At 49.6% G+C, this 21300-nt stretch overlaps 1 protein-coding gene and 2 non-coding genes across 3 annotated transcripts; all 3 read right to left on the bottom strand.

Annotated features, from left to right (window-relative positions):
• Positions 1-904: 904 nt before the first annotated feature.
• On the bottom strand, positions 905-20376 carry ncapd2 (non-SMC condensin I complex, subunit D2). The gene is made up of 32 exons (XM_086155730.1): positions 20274-20376; positions 19420-19539; positions 18966-19041; positions 18832-18890; positions 18394-18569; positions 18046-18188; positions 17796-17923; positions 17512-17635; positions 16310-16457; positions 14917-15114; positions 14709-14843; positions 14360-14447; positions 13295-13487; positions 13093-13211; positions 11659-11847; positions 11392-11566; positions 11192-11276; positions 10958-11094; positions 9910-10042; positions 9499-9574; positions 9202-9417; positions 8898-9058; positions 7953-8064; positions 7582-7705; positions 7337-7492; positions 3560-3737; positions 3344-3438; positions 2944-3024; positions 1877-2060; positions 1413-1581; positions 1212-1331; positions 905-1128 (listed from the first exon to the last, which is right to left on the bottom strand). The coding sequence occupies exons 2-32, from the start codon at positions 19535-19537 to the stop codon at positions 1046-1048; spliced, it is 4179 nt and encodes a 1392-aa protein (XP_086011856.1). The 5' UTR covers positions 19538-19539; positions 20274-20376; the 3' UTR covers positions 905-1045.
• Positions 13916-14214, bottom strand: LOC147229949 (small nucleolar RNA U85). The gene has a single exon (XR_015106871.1). It is a non-coding gene; the product is annotated as a small nucleolar RNA U85 (small nucleolar RNA).
• On the bottom strand, positions 16768-17064 carry LOC147229948 (small nucleolar RNA U85). The gene has a single exon (XR_015106873.1). It is a non-coding gene; the product is annotated as a small nucleolar RNA U85 (small nucleolar RNA).
• Positions 20377-21300: the final 924 nt, after the last annotated feature.

Here is a 21300-nt window from a genome sequence, read left to right as displayed (position 1 = left end):
TCATACTTTTCATGATCGGTATTACATCTATTCATACAACCTGAACTAATCCTAAACATTCATGTTTATTTTTTTCTTAAAACTACTTGTTTGCTATCTATGAATTGAAACCAAGTCACACTGGTTTCTTGAGGACATATCTGACAATTAGTGATTTCATATTGATCGGGCATTGATTCATTGATCAGTTGAAAAGTGCTGGAAGTGGTTTCCAGGAGCCACAATCACCCGTCTACAACCCAGAGAGAGAGAGAGGGAGGGAAAGTCTGAAGATCCTACAGCCCGAAGAGAAATTCCGACTTCACCTTCTGGTTATTGATCAATCGATCCATCGGAATTGGCCAATTCTCCCTGTTTTTTTTCCCCCCCCAGGAATAACAAATGAATCCCCTGGGAGTTCCAGGCTGCTGCTCTGTCAATCAGCACCACCCGTCTTTAAATTCTTGTGATAAAATTGAAAGCCGGTGAGCGGGCACCACGATCGGCGCCTATGCCTCCCAGACCAGCTGGGACTAGCGGCCGTCGCCTTGCATAACGAATCAATCACTCGGAACGCTATCATCCTCTCTGAGAGGACGGCGTGTGGGCGAGCAGGGACGGATTAGCGGCGGCGGGGGAGCGGCGTGATGCCAGCGGTGAGAGGAGCGGAGGAGGAAGAGGAGGAGGGAGCTATCGTGGGGAAATAGGAAAATAAAAAAAAAAATGTAAAAATGGGCAACGGAGAAAGGTGTCGGTCGTCATTGCAAATAATCCCAATCTCCTCGCCGCCTAATTGAGGCAGAGGGGTGGCGAGACACGACCGGGACGAGTAATGGCCCGGAGGAGGCGGAGCAAAAGATTTGAGTCAAACCAGAGGCGGTTTTTTTTTTTTAATTTTTTTTTTTTTTATTAAGAGGCCCGGATTCTATCCGAGCCATCAGATAAAAAGTGATCGTTACAGAGAAATGTACAGGGGTGTTAAGATATTTTAAAAAGGCGCGAGTTTAAAAAAAAAAAAGAAAAAAAAAAAATTATGTAAAAAGGTGAGTAAAAGCTGAAGTGGGATTCAGTTTCGGAGGCGAGTTCGGCGGGAAGTGCGGGCGATGGGCGTGGTCACTTTGGGCGTCTCGCTTTCCGTCATCACAGCGTCTGAGGGGAAGGAGGAGAGGAAACTGGGGTTAGAGGGCCGATGGGGGTGTCGGCGTGTCGGCGCTCGGAGCGTCCGTGCTCACCTTCCTCCTCCTCGTCTTCGTCGCTGCTGAACGTGATAACGGTCTTCTTGCACTTGCGTGCTTTGGGGGGCGTCATGAAGCTCTCGTTGCCTTGGCGGGGACTGGATGGCTTGGCCTGACCTGAAAGAGGAAGCGGAAGTAGAGTTGGGTGACAGTTTGTTTTCCCCGGGGTGGTAAGGGGTCGGGCCCGCGAGCTCTGACCTCTATTTATCCGACCGCGGCCTCTGGTGGGCGCTGGGGTGCACTGTGCCGCCTTTTCACCGGAACCCCCCTCTTTGGGGTTCTCCTGGTCCATCTCGGGGCTTTCGACATTCTCCAGGCCGCGCGTGTGGACCGCCGTTAGGCGCTTCTCAAAATCATCCACCAGGGTCTAGGGCGGAGGGAACAAAAACACATTTTGCGTGATTGGACCCCTTGTTTCAGGTGCAGTTATCAATCCGCCCAGAAGGGGGCGGTAACAACCTAAAAAGCTAGCTTTGGATCCGTCGGGCACAAGAAGGCGTGATGTTCACGTCATGTCTGAGGGCAATGTAAACTGATAACAAAACAAGGATAAAAATAAAGAGTGAAAACAGCTCGAGAGTCCATGACATTTTCCATGTCGACACCAGTTCCCTGGCATGGACGCAGGAAGAATCCTCCCCACCGTCCCGGGCTGCGGTCACCTTGAATTGGGCCTTGGCGCCACGACGCAGCTTGGAGGTTATGGACAGCAGGGGCTGGTAGACGCCAGGCTCCGTCAGCTTGTCGCTGTAACACTCCCAGCACTCCTGCAGCCTCTTGAAGCCCCGCTCGCACATGGACAGCAGGGAGAGCGAACCGGCCAGGTCGCACCACTGACGCTCCGTCCTGTGAAAGAGGGGACACAAACGGGTTGCGGCAGACCGATACTCAGAAGCTCCAGTTAGCGGAAAACGGTTCTCCAGAACCGTATCTGTTGAACCAGGAGCTGGATTTACATTTAATAACCCAAGATCATGTATCATTTTGGGTGGTTTTGCAACAGAATTGAAATTTGGAGTTTCTTTTAGAGGTCGCGGGTAGTATTTCCTGCCCCCGTGTTTAATTTCCCTGCCTGTTTTCAAAGTCGTGACAAAATGAGAGGAGCTAGCATGAAGCCGATGTAGAACGCGCCTGACGTAATGGGGTGGAAAATCAGTGCATTATTACCGGAAGTAACCTTAAAAGACTAGAATGACCTGCAGTAAAACCAGCAGCAGTAGTACATTAAACAGAAAAGACTTCTCATCGGTTTACATGGCACTAAAAGAAGAGGGTTCATCAGCGGTGACGCTGTTTTGCTGACCCCGAGTTGGAGGGACGGTCGGCCGAAAGGGGATTTGAAATTACATTTAAATGGGAGGGAACAAAAAAGAAACAGCTCCATCCAAAGGCCTCTGCGCCAGCATTTATGCCCAAATCGCATTCCCCTGCGAGCGGACCCACGTCTTAATTCACTTTGCTGTTGCATAATGCAGGACGCCCTTCCGCCCGGGGCACGGGCGCATCAGAAGCAGAGTCACCATCGGCCATCCACGTCCCCCCCCCCCCCGAAGTCATGAGCGGATGGGATGCCGGCGTGGGGTAAATGGCGAATTCAGCCGTGAACTCGTCTTGCTCGACCTTCTTGTCGTCCAACCGCTAATTACACCCATCTCCCCGCCCGCGTCTCGCACAAATTAAATACCGGAAGCAGGGTCAGATGTTCAGAAGGGGGTGGAGTTGCACTCACTTGGCCGTCCTGAAGCGCTGGCAGAGCTTCTCCACCAGGGACTCGGTCTGGCGTTCTTTGGTGATGTAGGAGAACAGCTGTCTGAAATGCAGAGACCACAAGAGGGCGTGTTGGAAAAGTATTGACCGTTAAGCTAGCAAGGAGCAGGCACGCATGCTTCGACATCTATTGTTTCCGTGGTAACAAGACTGCAACCATCATCTGGGGTCTGAAAAACACTCCAATGCCCTCCAGTGTCAAGTCCTGTGTCGTCGGATCGCGGGTTACTTTGCCCTAATTAGATTAAAGTCTATCAAACTGGCGGCGTTTTGGACAGCGTCTGATGGAAAAATCTGGAATTAACCAGGTAGATCTCGAATTTGAGACGGGTCCGGAGCTGCCGGCGCCGGAGTGGACTCACTTCATGATGGTATAGAAGTCTTCGGAGCTCATTCCTCTCTCAGGGTCTGACAGTCGACTGATGATGTCGGGGAGCAGGTTGTAGATGGCGTTGTCCTGAGGGGAAGTGGGATCGGAGGTTAACAGTCAGGCCCCTCGCCAATTAATCAAGAGACTCTTGTCACTGCCTGTGTGTGTGTGTGTGTGTGTGTGTGTGTGTGTGTGTGTGTGTGTGCACCTTGGTGGCCAACTCATTGAAGAAGTTCAGAGCCAAGCTGGCGATGTGGGGCTCGGGGTCAATTAGCAGCACGGCCACCTCACTGACTTGGCCTTTGACCTTGAGAACATCCTTTAGCACCAGTTGGGTCAGGACTGTCACCGCCGTCTGCCTGACGGAGGCGACCTCGTCACTGAGCCTGCGGGAGAAGTGACGGATTTACATAGTCATTTCTGGCATTAATGAGGCAGGGGCCGAGGAACGCGGGTGAGCTAATATGCTCCAAGGTGGACATTGAAGGAGGCTCACTTGAACACGTTACCTGAACTTATTTGGGACTACACGGTAAAAGTAAGCACTCACGTGCACTGTATCCTCTCCCTCTTGACCCAACAAAGACCAAACGTCAACAGAGATATTTAACTGTTAGCGCTGCTGTTATTATTAGCACAAGATGATTTGTGTCAAGGCAGAAGGCCGTCCTTCATTCAGCAGGGATCTGCAAGGTAACTGCCGGCCAGTGTTTCTATGCTCATTGGAGGATGTCAGGTTTCTGTAGATCTCCAAGGGCATACAGAACCTTTAAGACTAAATGATACATCGATAAGTAGCCAATCAGCAAACAGCGCTCCTGTTTCCTTGGAACTGCTGACATGGTGTCAACATTAACTTCTCCTATCACTTACATGTACAGGAAGTATGTCATGTTTGCTGACGACTAGCTGGAGAGTACAAGTGTTGTTTTCTTCCAGCTACGGCCACAGCCAATCAGTTTCCTCCATCTCCTCTCTGGCGTTCCATCTTGACCTCCTGCCTGGTAGTTTTAATATCAGCATCCTTCTACCCAGATATTCAGCATCTCTCTCTCGGTACACGTCCAAACCGTCTCCATAACATCAGCAAAAAGTGCTCTCCCTATCCGTCCTAGTCACACCCAAAAGGAACATCAACCTCTACACCACACAGCATGGTTTGGAATTTGACCAAACTTGGGGAGAAAAAAAAAAAATCCACACCGGAGGAAAACAATTAACCACTGGCATCCATTCAAAACGCTCTTGACAAGAGTTGTTAAAAAAGGACATGCATTTCGGGGCAGGACGTTGCCGTCGCCATCCCAGTCAAACACAACAAGAAACCGGCGCGGTTCTGGCTGCGGCGTGTGATAGCGCCCCATTAAGCCTCACCCGCCACTGCCACAAAAGAAGCTCATTAACCATTTCTGATTCTTGCCAGAGAGTAGGATTTCTGGCGAGAGAGAGGACGCAGCCCTTCTACATGCCAGCGCAGCGGCTTTTACGGCGGCGGAAAGTTAAAAAAGAGCAGTAATTAATTCTTAATGTGCTTATCAGAAGCCTCCAGGGCAGCGGGCGTTGGAGCGGCGGGGGCGGCTGTGTGGGAGACAATTAGGGGACATTATGAAATGCTTATCAGGTGGGAAACACCGGGGCTGTGACACGCGTTCGGGGAACGCAGCGTTTGGTACATCCTGAGTACCGAAAAATGCGAGCGTTTAGAGGCCGTAATTACAGCCTCACATCAAACGGGTAACGGGGGGGGGGACGGGGGGGGGTTAAACCTCTCAGGCGGCCGGAGGCAACGGTTGAGATTATTAAGGGTTTTGAAACGTGTTAAATCAAAGCCTTCAATAACCCTCAATTCACCTGAAATTAGTCCTTTCTTGTCTCGCACCAGCGGCGTGTAATTATGGCGGAACGAGGTCGGCGCCCCGCCCCCCGCCAATCCGTGACACACCAGTAATTAAGCTACCAATTGTTTTCGGCCCGGCCCCGGGTAGTGCTCGTCCATCGCTGCGGCAACCGAGGAAGTCATTTACGAGAGTCTGCAACCGTAGATCATCTCGAAGTTTGTGTCTCAGTTAAAAAAAAAAAAAAAAAAAGGAGAGTGGAAAAAAAAAAAAAAAAGTCGGAACGAACTTTTCCCATCACGCGGTTCACTGGAGCGGGGTGAAAAATGCGACACTTCGGCGGCCGGGAGGAGGATCGCAACGACGGCGGCTTCGGGATGAAGACAGCTCGACAAGGGTGGCGACAGCAAACGGTGTCAATTCAAGATGGAATGTGGACGACTGAAAATCCGCTTGGCCGAGGTACCTCGTCATCTTGATGTATGGGGTGAGGGGGTGGGAGGTCCGGTCGTGCTGGCGCTGAACAAGAGCTGCAAATTAATCCGCTTTTAATGATCAAACCGAATCAACACGGAGGAAAATAGGAGAAAAAAAACAAACAAAAAAAATAGGGGAACTATTATCATATCCTCCTATTTTGCACTGTAGGAACTTTTTAGCAGTTCCTAGAGCCATTTTGGGAACTAGGCAATTTCTCTGTGCGTTCAGACTTGAACCATGCAACAACCTCCTCCTCCGAGGCAGATTTTTTTTTTACGATTCCATACGAGCTCCTATGCACCTCCGTGTTCTTGGTGGGGCTCTTGCAGAACACGATGCTTTGCTAGCTTGGGTCTCCGTGTTTTTCTGTGTCCTCCTTAAGGTGCGGGTACCTTGGTACTTTTGTGAATGCGGGACTAAAGCAATGCCCTGAAGATGGGAGTCCCTGCAACCTAATTCATACCAGACGGTTCCTAGAACATTTCCGTCCGATAGCAGCTAACTGTAAATGAAAGACTTTAACACTTTGGGCATAAGAGCCTGGGTGCAGTCTGGAGCCAGACAGCGTCTCCTCAGTGGAAGACCTCGGGGAGTTCTGCTTCAGGATTGGTAAAAAAAAAAAACACATTATTTAAAAAAATCCTATGTGTATTATTGGATGACAAGCAGCTGCCCAGGGATCTGGTGCCATGTTCTCAGACGTCGGGAAAGACTTTGGCTCATCCCAAGCCAGGGGTGTCCAAACCTTTTGCAAAGAGGGCATATTTGGTGAGGTGAAAATGTGTGATGGCCGATCATTCAGCCTGACATTCTATGAAAAAAAGTCAAACTCTGTTCTTTTTCACCTCTGTCTCCTGATCTAAGATGATCATCTTCTATTTTCTGTAGCAGTGTTACGAACCGGGGAAACATTAGCACACTTGCGTCTTCTCAGGACAAATTTTCTCCACCATTTTCATCGCATAGTATTCAGTAAATTCAAACTCAGTAAAAGGTTTGCAGAGCTAGGCAATCAGCGTTGCTACCGTGTAGCTTGCCTTTGAGGCATTTTCATTTGATTTGCGAGCTCTTGTAAAAAAGTGTGCTGTTAAAACGGCTTCCAGTTGCTTAAATTTTTTGCTACGTTGTAGTTTGCATGTTTCGTTTGGTCGGTTGATGTTGAATTCATTGAAAACAGACAGTCTTTGCAGTTGTTTATCCACTTTGACCCTTGTGAAAAAGGTCAAGTTTCCCAAAGCAAGAGTGTGGCAACAGGTCTACTCCCATCAAACATCGGACATTGTGTTAATTCAGGCTCCATTCAAGCACTTAAAACGGTGGAGCAGTAGTGGTCCTTGAATGCGGACCTTGCATTTAGAAATACCTGCAGTAAAAAAGTAGTTGAAATCTTGAGTATTTTGGTGTATGGTTTTGGATAAAATGGAAAACTTCAGAAAAAAAAAAGAAGCTGTGAACTGTATAACAAAACTGAGGTATCATGGTTCAGTGGTGAAATCACAATGTTTCGCAGATGCCGGTGCTTCAGGTACCATTTTGAACCACCTTTTCGAAAGCACCGATGGCGACCCGGGATCTTGAGATGCTTTCATGGAAACCATGAACAATTTTAAGCTAGTTCAGTATCGGACACGTCTCCAGGGATAAGATGAAAATCCAGGTCGGACCTTTACCTGGCGTAGAGGTTCTGTGTCCAGGGTTCCAGGGTGTTTGGGAATCGGACGGTAAGGTCTCCAAGGGCGATGATGGCGTTTGACCGGACGACAGGAAGCGACGATCGCTCCATCACCGTAAACATGAGCCGGATGTTTTCCTCGCAGACGGACGGGCTGATGGAGGGGAGAAAATAGATCATTGATCCTCTGATCTGAAGCTGGTCTTTGGGTTAAAAACACTTGAGAGGCAGAAGTGTGATCACCTTATCATCATGTACTGTGAGAGAGCCAGACAAGCGGCGGTGGTGAGCTGTGGGTGGGAGTAGCGACCCGGGGAGCTGCACACCCTCACCAGCAGGGGGAGGAATGCACATAGAAGGTTCTCCGCTGAAATAATGAAAAAAGTTAAAAAAAAAAAAAAAGGAAAAAAAGTTTTAAAAAAAGTTGGTTCAGGTAACTCACACTGAAAATGCTACATTGGAAACCTGGATATGGTTTTAAAAACATGACTTTCTGGGACATTAACACCCCCCCCTCCCACACACACACACACACACACACACACACACACACACACACACACACACACACACACACACACACACACACACACACAAAAATCAACCATTCTTACCAGCCAGCAACTCTGTCTCGCAAATCTTCCGGATAAGTTCGGCCTCCGTGTCCTCTGCTGATGCACCTATCAGCCCAAGCTCCTCCTCCATTGTACTGTCATTGGCCGACTGCTGTGGGAGAATCAAAAGTACTTATTTGATCACTGAAGGAGGGGGAATATATGAAGAAAAATAAATACTAGATTAGAAAATAAGTGTTGCTTCAGACAGTCATAGCTAAGTTGTAGAACTGTGTTGGTATCTTCGGTAAACCCTTAAATGCCCAGTTCCTTCATGGCAATGTCTTAGAACTGAGGGATTTGACCCAGATTTTATTTTTATTTATTCTTCAACAGACTAACTCAGTTTAGTATCATGGTCTTTCAACGCGTCTCACGGCACTTCGAGTGGAGAAGTGAGATCTGGTCTCTGGAGACCAGATTGAGGCCCGGGGGCGGCGCCGAAGCCCACATACTTGGGAGACGTCCACCCGTGATTGGTCACCCAAGACAGACGGCGGCGCCAGGTCCGGGGGAACGGGTGACCCCACGGTTCAGATAATTAGCCGGAGATTTCCCAGCAGCGTTGTGTTTTTGCGGCCGAGTTAAAACCACCAATTACACATCTCTAACTCCCGACGCGCTCTTGAGTTCTGACGTACGGGACGGCTCAACGGATTAAAATCTAATCTCGTCAGTTATCGATCCTCCTGATCCCTGGTGGGCTGAACGGTTACGGACCAGTTCTTGCCAGAGTTTGCCGCAACAGTAAATCTCACGGAGACCCCGAGGGACTCTGGCCTCCCACTGACCATCCTGTGATATCAGGTGTGAGCAGACACGGATTAGATCCGGGTCTGTCACCCCACCGCTCCTCTCTGGACAGCGCAGGGGGTCAGACTGACTTCTCCTCGCTGTCGCAAATGAACATGGCGCCGTGAGTGGAAAGAGTCTGCGGCGCAGGACCTTAGCTTTGCCAGCGGGGCCTTTCTCTTTCTCCTCACGCTCCTCCGTCTCCCCTCTCCTCCTCCTCAGCTCGCTGCTGACGCTGCGCTCCAGGTGAGACACCTGCCAGAAGGCCACGCAGCCGCACAGAGCCAGTAGCTGGGCCAGACAGACACAGTTCACTGTGGGGATGCAAGCAAACACACATCAGATAAAACTCGCTAGTTGTTTTTTAGTGTTTTCACAAAGAACGTCCATTTATCAACTTAATCTGTGGAATAGGAAATTGTGCTGAGTGTCAGTGTCTGCAGACGAGCGGGCTCACCTTGTTCACCTTGCTCGGTGGCCTCCTGAGAAGCTTCCGGTGTTTGGCCCTCGGCCCTACCGGCGTCTGTGCCCTCGGCGATCTGGTCCAGCAAGAGGCGGGCGCTGCGCTGGAGCAGATGGGAGCATAGCTGGTCGGGGGACTCGGCTAGGAAGTAGATGAGACGGACGGCTTGCTCCATGAAGCTCTGCCAGTAGGGGTCCTCCATCACGACACCTGCGGTCGGGGAGGAGGGGGGTCAGGGGCGGGATGGGCGACAGGCAGCGCGCGCGGAGACAGGTGGAAAAACACGTTTACCTTCGGCCACCGCCTGTGTGACGCAGGTGAAGAGCGGATGGTCCTGGGACAGTCTGAAAGGGGCGCCTTTAGATTGCTGATGGAAACAACATTCACAACTTTGGATTAACACAACGAGATCTGGGTGTGGAGGATCTCCAGAGGTATGAACCGCGCACACCAGCTGCGGGCTGGAAGAAAGCATCACGTTATGTCTCCTGTCCCTGACCAATGACATAATGTGCCTCCCTTCGGGTTGGACGTTTAAACTGAGACCAAGGGTCTACTCCCTCTCCGCACAGCGGTGAAATTTGAATTATTGAATGGCAGAACCGGGTTTCACTTCACATCGTCAAACCTTGACCAAGAAAAAAAAAAAAAAATCCAGAGGAGGGCGATGTGGCGCCCCCGTTCCAGGACACGTTGTCTCACCCTGATGTGGTCGGTGATGCTGCAGATGGTGATGATGGTGTCCCTCGCCAGGAGAAAGTCTTCTGACACTTTTTCCCCCAGGGCCACGGAGCACAAGGTGTCCAAGTTACTCAGGACCACCTCCCTCTCCGCCCTATTGGGGGGGGGGGGGTCACACACACACACAGAGGCAATGGCTAAAAGACAAGAGCATGTACGTCTCGTTGATTTCTCTCGTAATTTGGTACAGTCACAACATGGGCCGAGCGGCGGGGGTGTGCGGAACCCACCGGAGCGCGGCTGCCGCCCAGATAATGCATGTGGGAGGACGGGGTTAGGAGACACACATGAGATTTAATAGGCTGTGAACGCTGCCTGCTGTGTGTTGAGAGGCAGTGGCGTGGGCGGACGACACACACACACACACACACACGCGTGTGTGTGCGCACACACTCTCACTCTCTCTCTCGCTCACTCCCTCTGCCCTGCAGCGGCGGCAGTTTCCAAAGGCAAACTGAGCGCGAACGATAAAAATACACGCTTGATGCGAAATTCACTGGCGAGGAGCCGTCACGCTGTCGTGACTCCGATCACAATGGAGAGGAGCTGGGGCTCCGAGCTACATTTTTTTTTTTTAAATTTTACATAAAAATCTGAGTTACGGTTACTGGTAGGAGGAAATTCTCAAACTGGAATGTATCTCCCCCGAGTTGGGGGCTTAGTTTTTCGGGTGTATTTTTGACGTTTCCCGATTTGAACAGAACCAGGATATAAATGTGTGTCACGAACATGTGAAAAGGAGGCGAAAAGGAGGCGTGAAATGGTTCAATCATCCGTTCTCCCCCACAAGAGAAACTAATTAGGGTCAAAGTATTTCTGCGCCAAGTCGTGTCTAATCAGAGGTTCATGTCTCGCCATCTTAATCCTTAAAAAATACGTGGTTTAGACCTCTGGTGTCACAGATCCATGCAGTCCTTTCATTTGACACCTTTACGAGGAGACGGATCAGTAGAGAGGGGAATAAAGTTTAGACTATTTCAAAAAATGATGCGCGTGTGTGCCTGTGTACCGTGCAGCCATTCCAAGCAGCAACACCGCCGCCCTCTTGTAGGTGCCCGACGTCTCTCTCTTGCCAGTGAAGCGCTCCCACAGAACCTGGACCACGGTGGACTCTAGGCTGCTGTCGCTGCCGAAGAACTCCTGCACCTGCGAGAGATGGGGGACGGGCGCCAAGTCACAGGACTCATTTCCAACATGGCCGAAAAACACTCGTCTCTCAAGCGGACTTCCCGCGGAGACTCACGATTTCCTCCAGACATTGGATGGTTCCCAGGGAGGCGTCCACCATGAGCTCTGACAGACTGTCCACCAACGTCTGGGCTTTGGTCCTGAGAAACACACACACACACACACACACACACACCCCATGAAACACTCATTGGCTTGATTTGCTAGCGGTTTTAATCCGAGCCACATGGCTAAGGAGATTTTGCCAGCACTGACCGGACAGTGTCCCCCTGGGGGTTCAGGTACAGGCGTCTGTACGCGTGAATGACAGCGTCCTTGATGGTGGCGTCAGTGGACCACACCAGTGGCAGCATTTTCCTCACGCCGCTGACAGAGTTGGCCACGCCAAACTCACGCACTGTCACACAGAACTGCACAGCCTCCTGGACCACTGCGAGAACAAGGGAGGGTGGAACGAAGGTTCACCTATGGAATTGGTGTGTGTGTGTGTGTGTGTGTGTGTGTGTGTTGGGGGGTTGGTACCTGAGGTGGTCTTTCTGTAGAGCATGGTGTTGATGATAGAAATGGCCTGCTCCACTTGCAGGGTAAAGGTCTCCGTGTCTCTCAGGTACTGGACCAGCAGCTCCTGCTTCTTCAGCTCCCCGCTCTCCACCTCCTCCTGGGGGGCGGGGGGCAGGTCCTGGCTGGGCTCGGGCGGGTCCTCGTCGGAACCTGGAAGCAGAATGAGGACTCACGGTTAGAACACGCCCGGCGCTGGATTGATGGTGGGCATGTTTTCTGATGTACCTAAACAATCGACAGTCAATTTTCTACCACAACAGTTATCACTGCCATGGCTACTAGCGCCATAGCACTTATTACTACTGCTACTCTACTACTAATTATGACCCTTGTGAGTACTACAAGCAGCAAGTCTCTATGGCGTTTCACGGTTAAATCTACCATGAACTTATGAAGTAAGTCGTGTTTCAACACTTAAGTTGCAGATGCAAAATAAATCATCTGGCGCAGGAGTTAGTTGGCAGGTGAGCGAAGGAATACGTCATCAAGCGACACTATTCACGTTTGTACGTTGCGCTTTCGTTTGTGTTGTTCCGACTCAAGGCAAATCACAATATCCCACACCACAGGGACAGGATTCCAATATCAAAGACTTTCTGCACTTGTGCTACTATTACCACAATGTCTGTAGCATTACTACAGCTACCAGCACCATTATACCCCCCCAATACTATGACTACTATTCCTTCTAGTACCATAACATCTATCATTACCAAAGCAACTATCACCATAATACTTATTACTACGGCAACAACAGTAAGACCTATCATTTCTCTCATTGCCACGGCAACGAGCACCAGAACACCTATAATTATTATAATATAACTGCAACTACCGCCTTCTGTAGCTTCCACTACCATAAATAATGAAAAAACTAATTGAATCAATGCAACAAAATAATTTAATAGTACACCGTTCGACTGCATTTGTTTACGTCCCAGACTGGCTCTCCAAAGTTACCGGAGGAACCCCGCGTGCTACCCTTGTATACAATCACTACTACCGTGACATCACTACTCTGGCTGTCATCGACACTTGTCATTTAAAGGCAATTATCAAATGTACACGTGCGTGCCTGCGGGCGGGCGTTACTTGTGTCCTTGTTTAATAATACCCTGCTGGGATGCCAGAACCCGTGGGTCCAGCCTCAGGACACTGGGGCTGGAAATGATCGTCCGACAAGCTGCAGAGATGGAGAATCACTCGCTCCACCACCTACCCACAACTCAGGCTAACTAGGAGTCGGTTTAAGTGAACTGGTGGTGGAGGATAATTGACGCTGAGAGGTGAAGGCAAATGAATTCCCTCTAATCAAAGTAAATGTAAAGAGGCGAAGCGCTGCACCATAAAGGACCGGAGTGGCGGCTGGTGGAGCCCGGAGATGGACTGATTTACCTTTAAAAAGCAGAGCCATCGTGTCCATTAGGGTCTCAGGAGTGATGCTGGACAGTGAGGAGAATATCTGGGAGCGAGGGAAGCAGCTGTGGGCTCTGACACACAGCCGGACGGCCTTCCTGTATGGGGGGAGTGACGCGGGTCAGGTTGTCTCAGCGGCGTGACGTCTGTCGCCAAAACCACCGCCGACTGCAGGTATTACCTGTACTTGCTGACCCGAAGGTGCTGGGCAATCATCACCGCCGTCGTTCTGTCGTCCTCGGCAACAACCTCTTCGTCCACCTTGTCGTCGTGACCCAACGCTTCCTTGCCGGCGCCATCCAGCTCAGCATGGACTGCAGCGAGCAACTCGGGCTCCATGGCGGCCCACAGCTCAGACGCTCTGATCACCGCCACTGCAAATTAGACAAACACGAGCTGTCAACCGCGTCCGGTGAGAGGCGCGGTTACTGATGCGCTCTAAACACAAGAGGGTGCCGCCTCTGCCGAGAGAAACCCCCCCCAAAAAAACATTGTGAAAATAATTTCCACTTTTTAATCTGCAGCCCCGAAAAAAAAAAAAAAAAAAAAAATCAGGATATGACACCTGGCTCTAAACCAGGTTTCCAAAGTGATGTTAATTTTTTTTTCTTTTACTTAAATCAAATCAGTGAAGTGTAGGCATCAGATATTTTTTAAAAATCAGAATTCCACTCAGGATAATGGTTCAAGGCGGCTCTCCCCTCTGAAAAGCCTTTTAAGATTTGCACTTTAATAACAGTACGTTGGGAACACTACAAGACTGTTCACCTGGAAACGGGAGTGTCAGTGCCTGCGTGCGCGCGGCCCTCAGATTACCAAAGAAGAAACTCACAGCTGCCTGAACCATGATGACAGAAAGGACTACTTGCCTCACACACACACACACACGCAAACACACACACTGTGGGCTCCGTCCCCGCCATCGCCCCAGCCATCCCTTCAGGAGGGGGCGGTGCTGGGTGGAGCCGATTGGATGTAGGCAGGCCCTTACAGCAAGGCAGGAAGCCTCCCCTGCGCCACCAAGATTACCTGCCGCCTGAGGCAAGAAGGTCCTGTCCGTCTGTCAGGCAGCTAGTATTCGCCTTGGTCTCATCATCGGGCATGATGTTAGCATCAGGCTAATGTAACGTCAAACTGGGATGCTCAAGCGGGGCGCCTGCTCCTCTGATAGCACCGCCCTCGCAGCATCAACTTCCGAAGGCTGACCATTTTCAACCCGAACTCAGCTCGGCCCCCGTCTCCTCACCTGGAGCGCTCCCCTGCTGCTTCTCCTTCATTTCTCGCAGCTTGGCTGTCTCCTTCTCCAGCTGCTTCTGCAGATCCGCGCTGCTCAGCTGGATCGCGAGAACACGAGGGAGTGAGAAAGAGCAAAGGTACAGCTCAGTTTTGTGGGGGGATTCAAGTGATATTCAGAGTATGACAGGGAAGAACAGTAATTAAAATAATCCATCACTAGTCAGTCGTGACAAACATGGCGGGTAACAACACACCGTAGAGCAGGCATTAACTGCTTGATGAGGAAGCAGTCTTGAGAGTAACTGCCCTGATATGCGGAGAGAGCAGCGAGGCATCCCATAATAAGTCTGATTAGTTACCTTGCAGCTGTAGGGGTTGTGCGCGATGAAGGCTGCCAGCAGCTGAATGGCGCTCTTCACCACATTGATGGATTTGTCAATCAGGCGTCCGATGGCCAGCTCCATCACCTCACTGTACCTGGAGAGGGGCAGAGCCTGCAGAAGGACAGGGCATCAGTCGCCTCACCAGGGCGGACCCCGGACCGCCTGAGGAACCCCGAAAACCTACTTTGCTGTTGACGATCCGAGTGTAGACCTGGAGGACACGGGTGCGGACGTAGGAGTGCGTGTCGTGCAAATGCTCCTGCAGTGTGTCGAAGAAGCGGTCACGGTCGGCCCTGGCGGCCTCGTCCAGCCCGTCGCCGCACAGGACGCGAACCAGAATCTCTCCCAGAACCTCACACACCGCCACACGCATGGTGTGGCTCTGGGAGAAAAACACAGAAACCATTTCTTGAGCAGGATTGGTTCATACGTTGTCTATACTGCTTGACCTGTTCACCGGGTCACTGAGGGGGAGGTTTCAATTCATTTTAATTGGGAAACGTAACTTGATACACAAGCAAATTGAGCAATTAGCTAGGTCATGGAGCAGATTAAACTCGTAAGTGAGGGGATTACTGCACAGAGACGTACAACGGTTCACCTTATCACTCACACCCGTGGATAATTAAAAGAGTCTTCAACCTATTTGCTGATAATTCATGGACTCTGGGAGGGAGATCTGGAGAGAAACCAGGCTGGAACCCAGTCGTCCAATGGACGAGAAATGGGAAGCCAATGATTGTCAAGATTGAAGACCTGATCAGCAGGCAACCAGCCTATTCCAGCGATCATTAGGCGGGAGGCAGGGTTAACCCAGGACTGGTCTATCCAAGGACGGCCAGTCCCTTGTTTACAACGTCCTTGAACCGTGGCGTTATGTCCAAAAGACAGCTTTGATTGCATTCACAGGTTGTACGCCAAATTGGGTCGTGCTACATTCACTTTCTTTCGCATGTTGTTTTTTGGAAACTCATTACAGCTCCCGCTTCCACCTATGCACCCACAAGTTAAATTGTTAAATCTAACCACCATTATGGTTAAATTGGAAAAACAAGCAGGCTTTCGGAAAATGTGGAGACTCCACAGAGAGTACAGAAACAAGGCAGGGACTTTCTTGCTGTGGGGAGGAGGCGCAAACTGCTACATCGCTGTGCTAACCCTCTGAAGCATTAATATGACAACTACTATTCAAGGGCTTTTTGAATATATATAAATTAGACAACCACTGGCAGCCGGGGGCCCAATGAATTCAAATTCGATAAAGACTCATATCTATGGCATTGAGTTTTTTTTGTCAGTGATGGCACTTTGACGGTTCTCAAAGAGACTATCTCCATTTATTCTCACATTTATTTTTAATTGGCTTGACAAACGGTGTTGCTTATGTGAAGAACACTCCATCTCTAAGCAGCAGCAGCAGCAGGAATTGATGGTGGGCTTCAAAAGTACGTGTGACACATCAGCGGGCTTTTTTTTCCTCCTCTATTCGGGGTGACCCATTTCTGTCAGATGATCCATAAAAGCGCCCCCGAGGTTTTAGCCGCTTAGCAGAGAGGTTTCTTCGGGTTGAGACCTACCTCTCCCTCCAGGTGTGTGATGAGAACACTGACGTAGGAGATCAGCAGCTCCGGCACCAGGGTGCTGAGCTCCGACACGAAGGAGGCAAAGGCCTTGACCCCGGACCCTTCTCTGGCGAGCTCCTCGCTGGACTTCTGACCAATCTCCCTGGAAGAGGGGCAACAGGGACAAGGGTGTGAGGGGGAGCCCGGCCAGGTGATTTTGGACAGTCTCTGCCCAATGGCTTTGCCCAGAAACCACACAATCTCTGAACCTACGGCATCCTGCTTGCTTACTAAACCAGCAACAAATGATCTGTGTTAACATGTGAGGTTGGACAACGGTCGGTCGCAGCGGGATAGCACTCAGTCAATCCCGGTATCAGACGGCGCCCCCCGGTGGACATGCAGCCTTCAAGCTACTGCTGTGACCGGACGGCCGGCATTTCTTGAAGGATCATCTCTGGGTGCTTGCACGTGGCCCTCAGATTACCAAAGAAGAAACTCACAGCTGCCTGAACCATGATGACAGAAAGGACTACTTGCCTCACACACACACACACGCAAACACACACACTGTGGGCTCCGTCCCCGCCATCGCCCCAGCCATCTCTTCAGGAGGGGGCGGTGCTGGGTGGAGCCAGGTGGATGTAGGCAGGCCCTTACAGCGAGGCAGGAAGCCTCCCCTGCGCCGCCAAGATTACCTGCCGCCTGAGGCAAGAAGGTCCCGTCCGTCTGTCAGGCAGCTCGTATTCGCCTTGGTCTCATCACTGGGCATGGTGTTCAAACCAGGCAAATATCATGTCAAACTAACAAAATTTCGCCACAGCTCATCGGTCAGATTTCACTCTCACCCAGTGAGACCAGGAAGCAGCAACAATGGTGACTCCATGAGTCCATGTTCTAGAATCAGTGTTCATCTCAATCGGGCCCCCCGAGAGCACAGTAAGGATCTTGTGGATCTGAATATGGAGAGCCGCTGAAGCTGAAGTGCTAGTGAACGACAACAGGCTCCTTTATTCAACAGCAAAGTACAAAACAAACGGCTAGATAACCGACGCACATAAATCTCTGTGCCCCGGTTCAGGGTTTTTGTGGCAGGTGTGCCAGCAGGGTGACAGGAAACAGTGCCTTCCAATGAAAGATTCCCCGGGGAAACTGGGAACAGCAAACACGGAGCTCAGACGGTGGGGGAAAACTAACATGCGGTGTCGCGCACTGACCTTATGACCTCCCCGATCATTGCCCGGACTCCATACTCGGTGCTCCACACTGCGACGGCCTGAGCAAACACGGGCGGCAGCTGCTCAAAGTGCTGGAGCAGCTGAATCACCTTTACGCTGGCACCTGCAGGGGGTGGGGGGGCAGCAACATCGTCTTCATCACAACAACCCTACTGACACAAACCTAAGCGTTCTACACTTGGAGGTCAAAAGAGATAAAATAGGTCTCTCCACGATGAGCTAAGACACAAGCTCACACACAACAGAGCGCCACTAGATCTTACCCAGGACGTGGTTGTACTTCTTGATCAGCACGCCGAGCAGGTGGATGACTCCGTCCCGGGTGGGTTTGCTCTTGACGTGGCCAATGGTTGGGTTCTCGAGGAGTTTGTAGCAGCAGCAGGTCACCAGGCTGAGGGTCGGGGAGAACGGCAAGTCATTGGAGCGAGACGGTTTTATGGTTAAGACGCAATAAAGCTGCCCTTGGATTGGCCCGACGGGTATGTAAAAACATCACTAATAGTCATGGGGTACCTGACGAACTCCTCCTCTACTAGGGAGAGGTTCCACAGCGAGCGGATGTCCAGCTGGAGGAGCTGCACCAGAGCCTGGAGGACACACTCTCTCTCCGAGTCCCACTGCAGGAGCCCATCACTGGACTTGCTCTTTTTCCCACCCTGGAGATAACCGCACACCGGTCAAAAGTCTGTAAGCCAGTTACTTGTCCTGCAACTGGACGTAGCTGGTTACGAGACATGGTAACATGGTGGAGGAATCAGGTGACCTAAACCTGGTGGACAAACCTGATGGACCTTCTACAAACACTTGCCCTTTCCCACTGCGAAGGGAAAAGGGAAGGACAGTGCCACACCGGTCAAATACCTTTCCAGGTGCAGTGATGATGTTCTGACGGAGAGAGTCACTCTCCAGGAGCTCTGTGAGTTTACAAAGCAAAAAGACGCTCATCTTCACGGCGTTGAGGTGCTCCTTCCGCTCTGCCGCCGAGGCTGAGGCGGAGACGAGGAGGGCGGGCAGGGTCGTGGCTAGACTGCTCACCACTGCAAAGGAAGCAGTCCAGACGCTGTGTTAAGGGGCCGAATCTTGAGTTAATACCTTACTGTTTCAGATCTAAATAAGGTTAATTTCAGACGTCGCACCAGAAACAATTATACCAATTGATATCCCTCATCAGTGTCTCCTGCTTTTTAACATTGTATTACTACATTATTACATCATTGGATGGAATAATCAATATAATGATTGACAACTTGAGGTTGTTGCTGCAACATGTGATGACCACTAAAACTCCAAAAGACTAACCTTGCACGAGCAGTTCCAGGGTGTCCTCTTTCACACTTGTCTCTGCTGAGTTGAAGTGCCTGCAGAGCAAAGGCAGCCATCTCATACCACCATTAAGTCCAAAGCCCATGACAACAACCCTGGGTGACACTCACTGCAGCACACTGTATCCCGTGTCAAAGTGTTCCAAGATACACAAGGACCCCTGGCTCCGCAACGCCGCCTTGAATCCTGTGGGAGTCAGAGTGACACACACACACACACACAGGCTGAAAGGTTACAGACAAAAAGCTACCACTAAATTGCTGCTTGTTAAAAATAGGGACGCTTAATCTACAAAACAAAAATAATAATAGTTTTTTTATCACAGTATAGAAGGATGTTATTGTGTGAGTTGTGCAATATTTTGTTTTGCATAGCGTTTTATAAAACGTTCAATTCTCATACCATTTTCAACCAATTTCTTGTAGCCCTGTCCCTTCTGACCCCGTGTGTTTTTGAGCCAAATGTGTGTTTGTTTGCACACTAGGTTGTGGAGAAAGGCCTCTCAGAGGGGTCAACAATAAAAACACGGCACCATCACCACCCTCCATCTTGTCGATAACTTACTGCTGAGCTGGGCCGGCAGCTGTTTCGGGGAAACCACATCCTGCACGACATACTGGTTGATCCCACCAGTCTTCACCAGGTCGCCAATGGTCACAGGCAGGAAGAAGTCCCACGACATCCCTGTGAACCAGGCGTGGGGATTAGTCAAATCAGTGGCGTGTTCATCTGCAGCTCTGCTGCTCTCAACTGGAAGCAGAACCCTGAAGTTAAAACCATTTTGGACCGACTAAGCCTTCATGCTTTTTCCAATTCGTTCACCTACTGACAGTAAAATTACAAAATTGGAAAACGCCTGACATAGACGAGCCATAGCTAACAGCCAAGCGATCCATTCGGCGCTAATACTAGCTGAACTTATGAGCCTTTCAACAAATGGAAACTTAACTGGCCTTCCAAACCGCAACTTTAGCATTTCAGTACTAAAGACCACATACGATCAAGAGCATTTAAAAAAAAAAACGAAAAAATCTTTTAATCCCTTTAACGTTTTTGTTTCAGAGTAATATCGCTTTGTTGTGAACCTCTATCACGTATTTTACAACTTCGTAGATAAACAGCCATCAGGTTAACTGACAAAAGCTAAACGAATTTCGAAAAATTCATTAAACCTTGACTTACTGGTCATTTTTTAATAACCACGGACAGCTGAAAAATTGATAATTAAATGATAATAAATCATCTAAGTTTAAGCGAGTTGAGGGAGGCAGACGCTTGTAAAGTTGGCTAGCACAAGAGCCGAGCTAGCGAGCTAGCACCGTGTATGTATGAGGAGGCGAGTCGTGCACATAAAAACACATGTGGTAAGAGAAATGCGTTTAAAACTAAGCGCGTGATGTTAAAAGTATGCGATTCACCTGCGTTGCTCCGAGTTCCACCCGAAAGATTAAGAATCTTTCAAAACAAAAGCGGACCCGGCCTTCTCCGCCAATTGCAAACCGTCCGGAGCGACGGATTTTCAAAATCTGTTTGGACATCGCGCCAAAGCAACCAAGCTGTAACGTCACATCTGCGCGACTCCTCCTTTGCCGGCTTTGTGATCGGATCATCAGCGCCCCCTACTGGCCATGGGGAGAAGGGCAGCCTTGCAAAGTTGTTCAATGACTCAATCTACAAATTTAAGACGAATTCAAAGAAATTATATTCAATAATTTGTATTTCTGAACCCTCATTTTAATTGTTAACGAAGTGTTAAAGATACCTAACTGTTCAATCACAGACCTTTAACATGAAAAGCAGAAAAAAAGTACAGGTTAATGTCAATAAAATCGATCTACAATTCCTGATTCATCCAAGAGGTTTCACCTGAGTTTGCTGATTGTTTCAAGACCAGAGTTTGGTGAAAAAAAAATGTTACGGGTTTCACTTTCACTATCATTTCAACACCCTCTTCAGCTTTTAATGATTAAAAAAAATGAATGTACCTACTAATCGAGATTTAATTTAATCCGACACCGAGGTTTTGAAAGTGATTGGTCCACTGAGGCCACTTCTAATCCTGTTGTGTTTGTGGACTGTGGATTGAGATAAGGATGTTCGCACTGAAATCCCCGTGCGTAGGTTTCTTTTATTTACACAACCTTTAAATTTAAATGTTCAATCATCCGGATGAAACACAGTTTAAGATGTAAAAATTAGCTGTATATTTTCAGTCACATTGAAAAGCTTTGACAGCTGGTTGAAAAGAAACTTGAAACAAAATAGGCAATGTGAAAGAAAAACACTGGGATGCGTGTTTTGAGGTAGTAGCTGTATTGAAATGATTGACAACACAAATCTCACCCACCCCCACCCCGTACCAATGTTTCAGCTACACAAGTAACACTTTTTCATAAAATGCGCCCCCCTCCCCCTTCCCGGTGTTCAAATCAATTGCTTTAGACC

This window comes from Fistularia commersonii, chromosome 11, assembly GCF_037954325.1.
Source record: "Fistularia commersonii isolate RoL2024-O1a breed Wild chromosome 11, RoL_Fcom_v1.0, whole genome shotgun sequence".
Lineage (NCBI taxonomy): Eukaryota > Metazoa > Chordata > Actinopteri > Syngnathiformes > Fistulariidae > Fistularia > Fistularia commersonii.
Note: the sequence above shows the minus strand (reverse complement) of the source record. Positions and strands in the feature narration are given on the sequence as shown.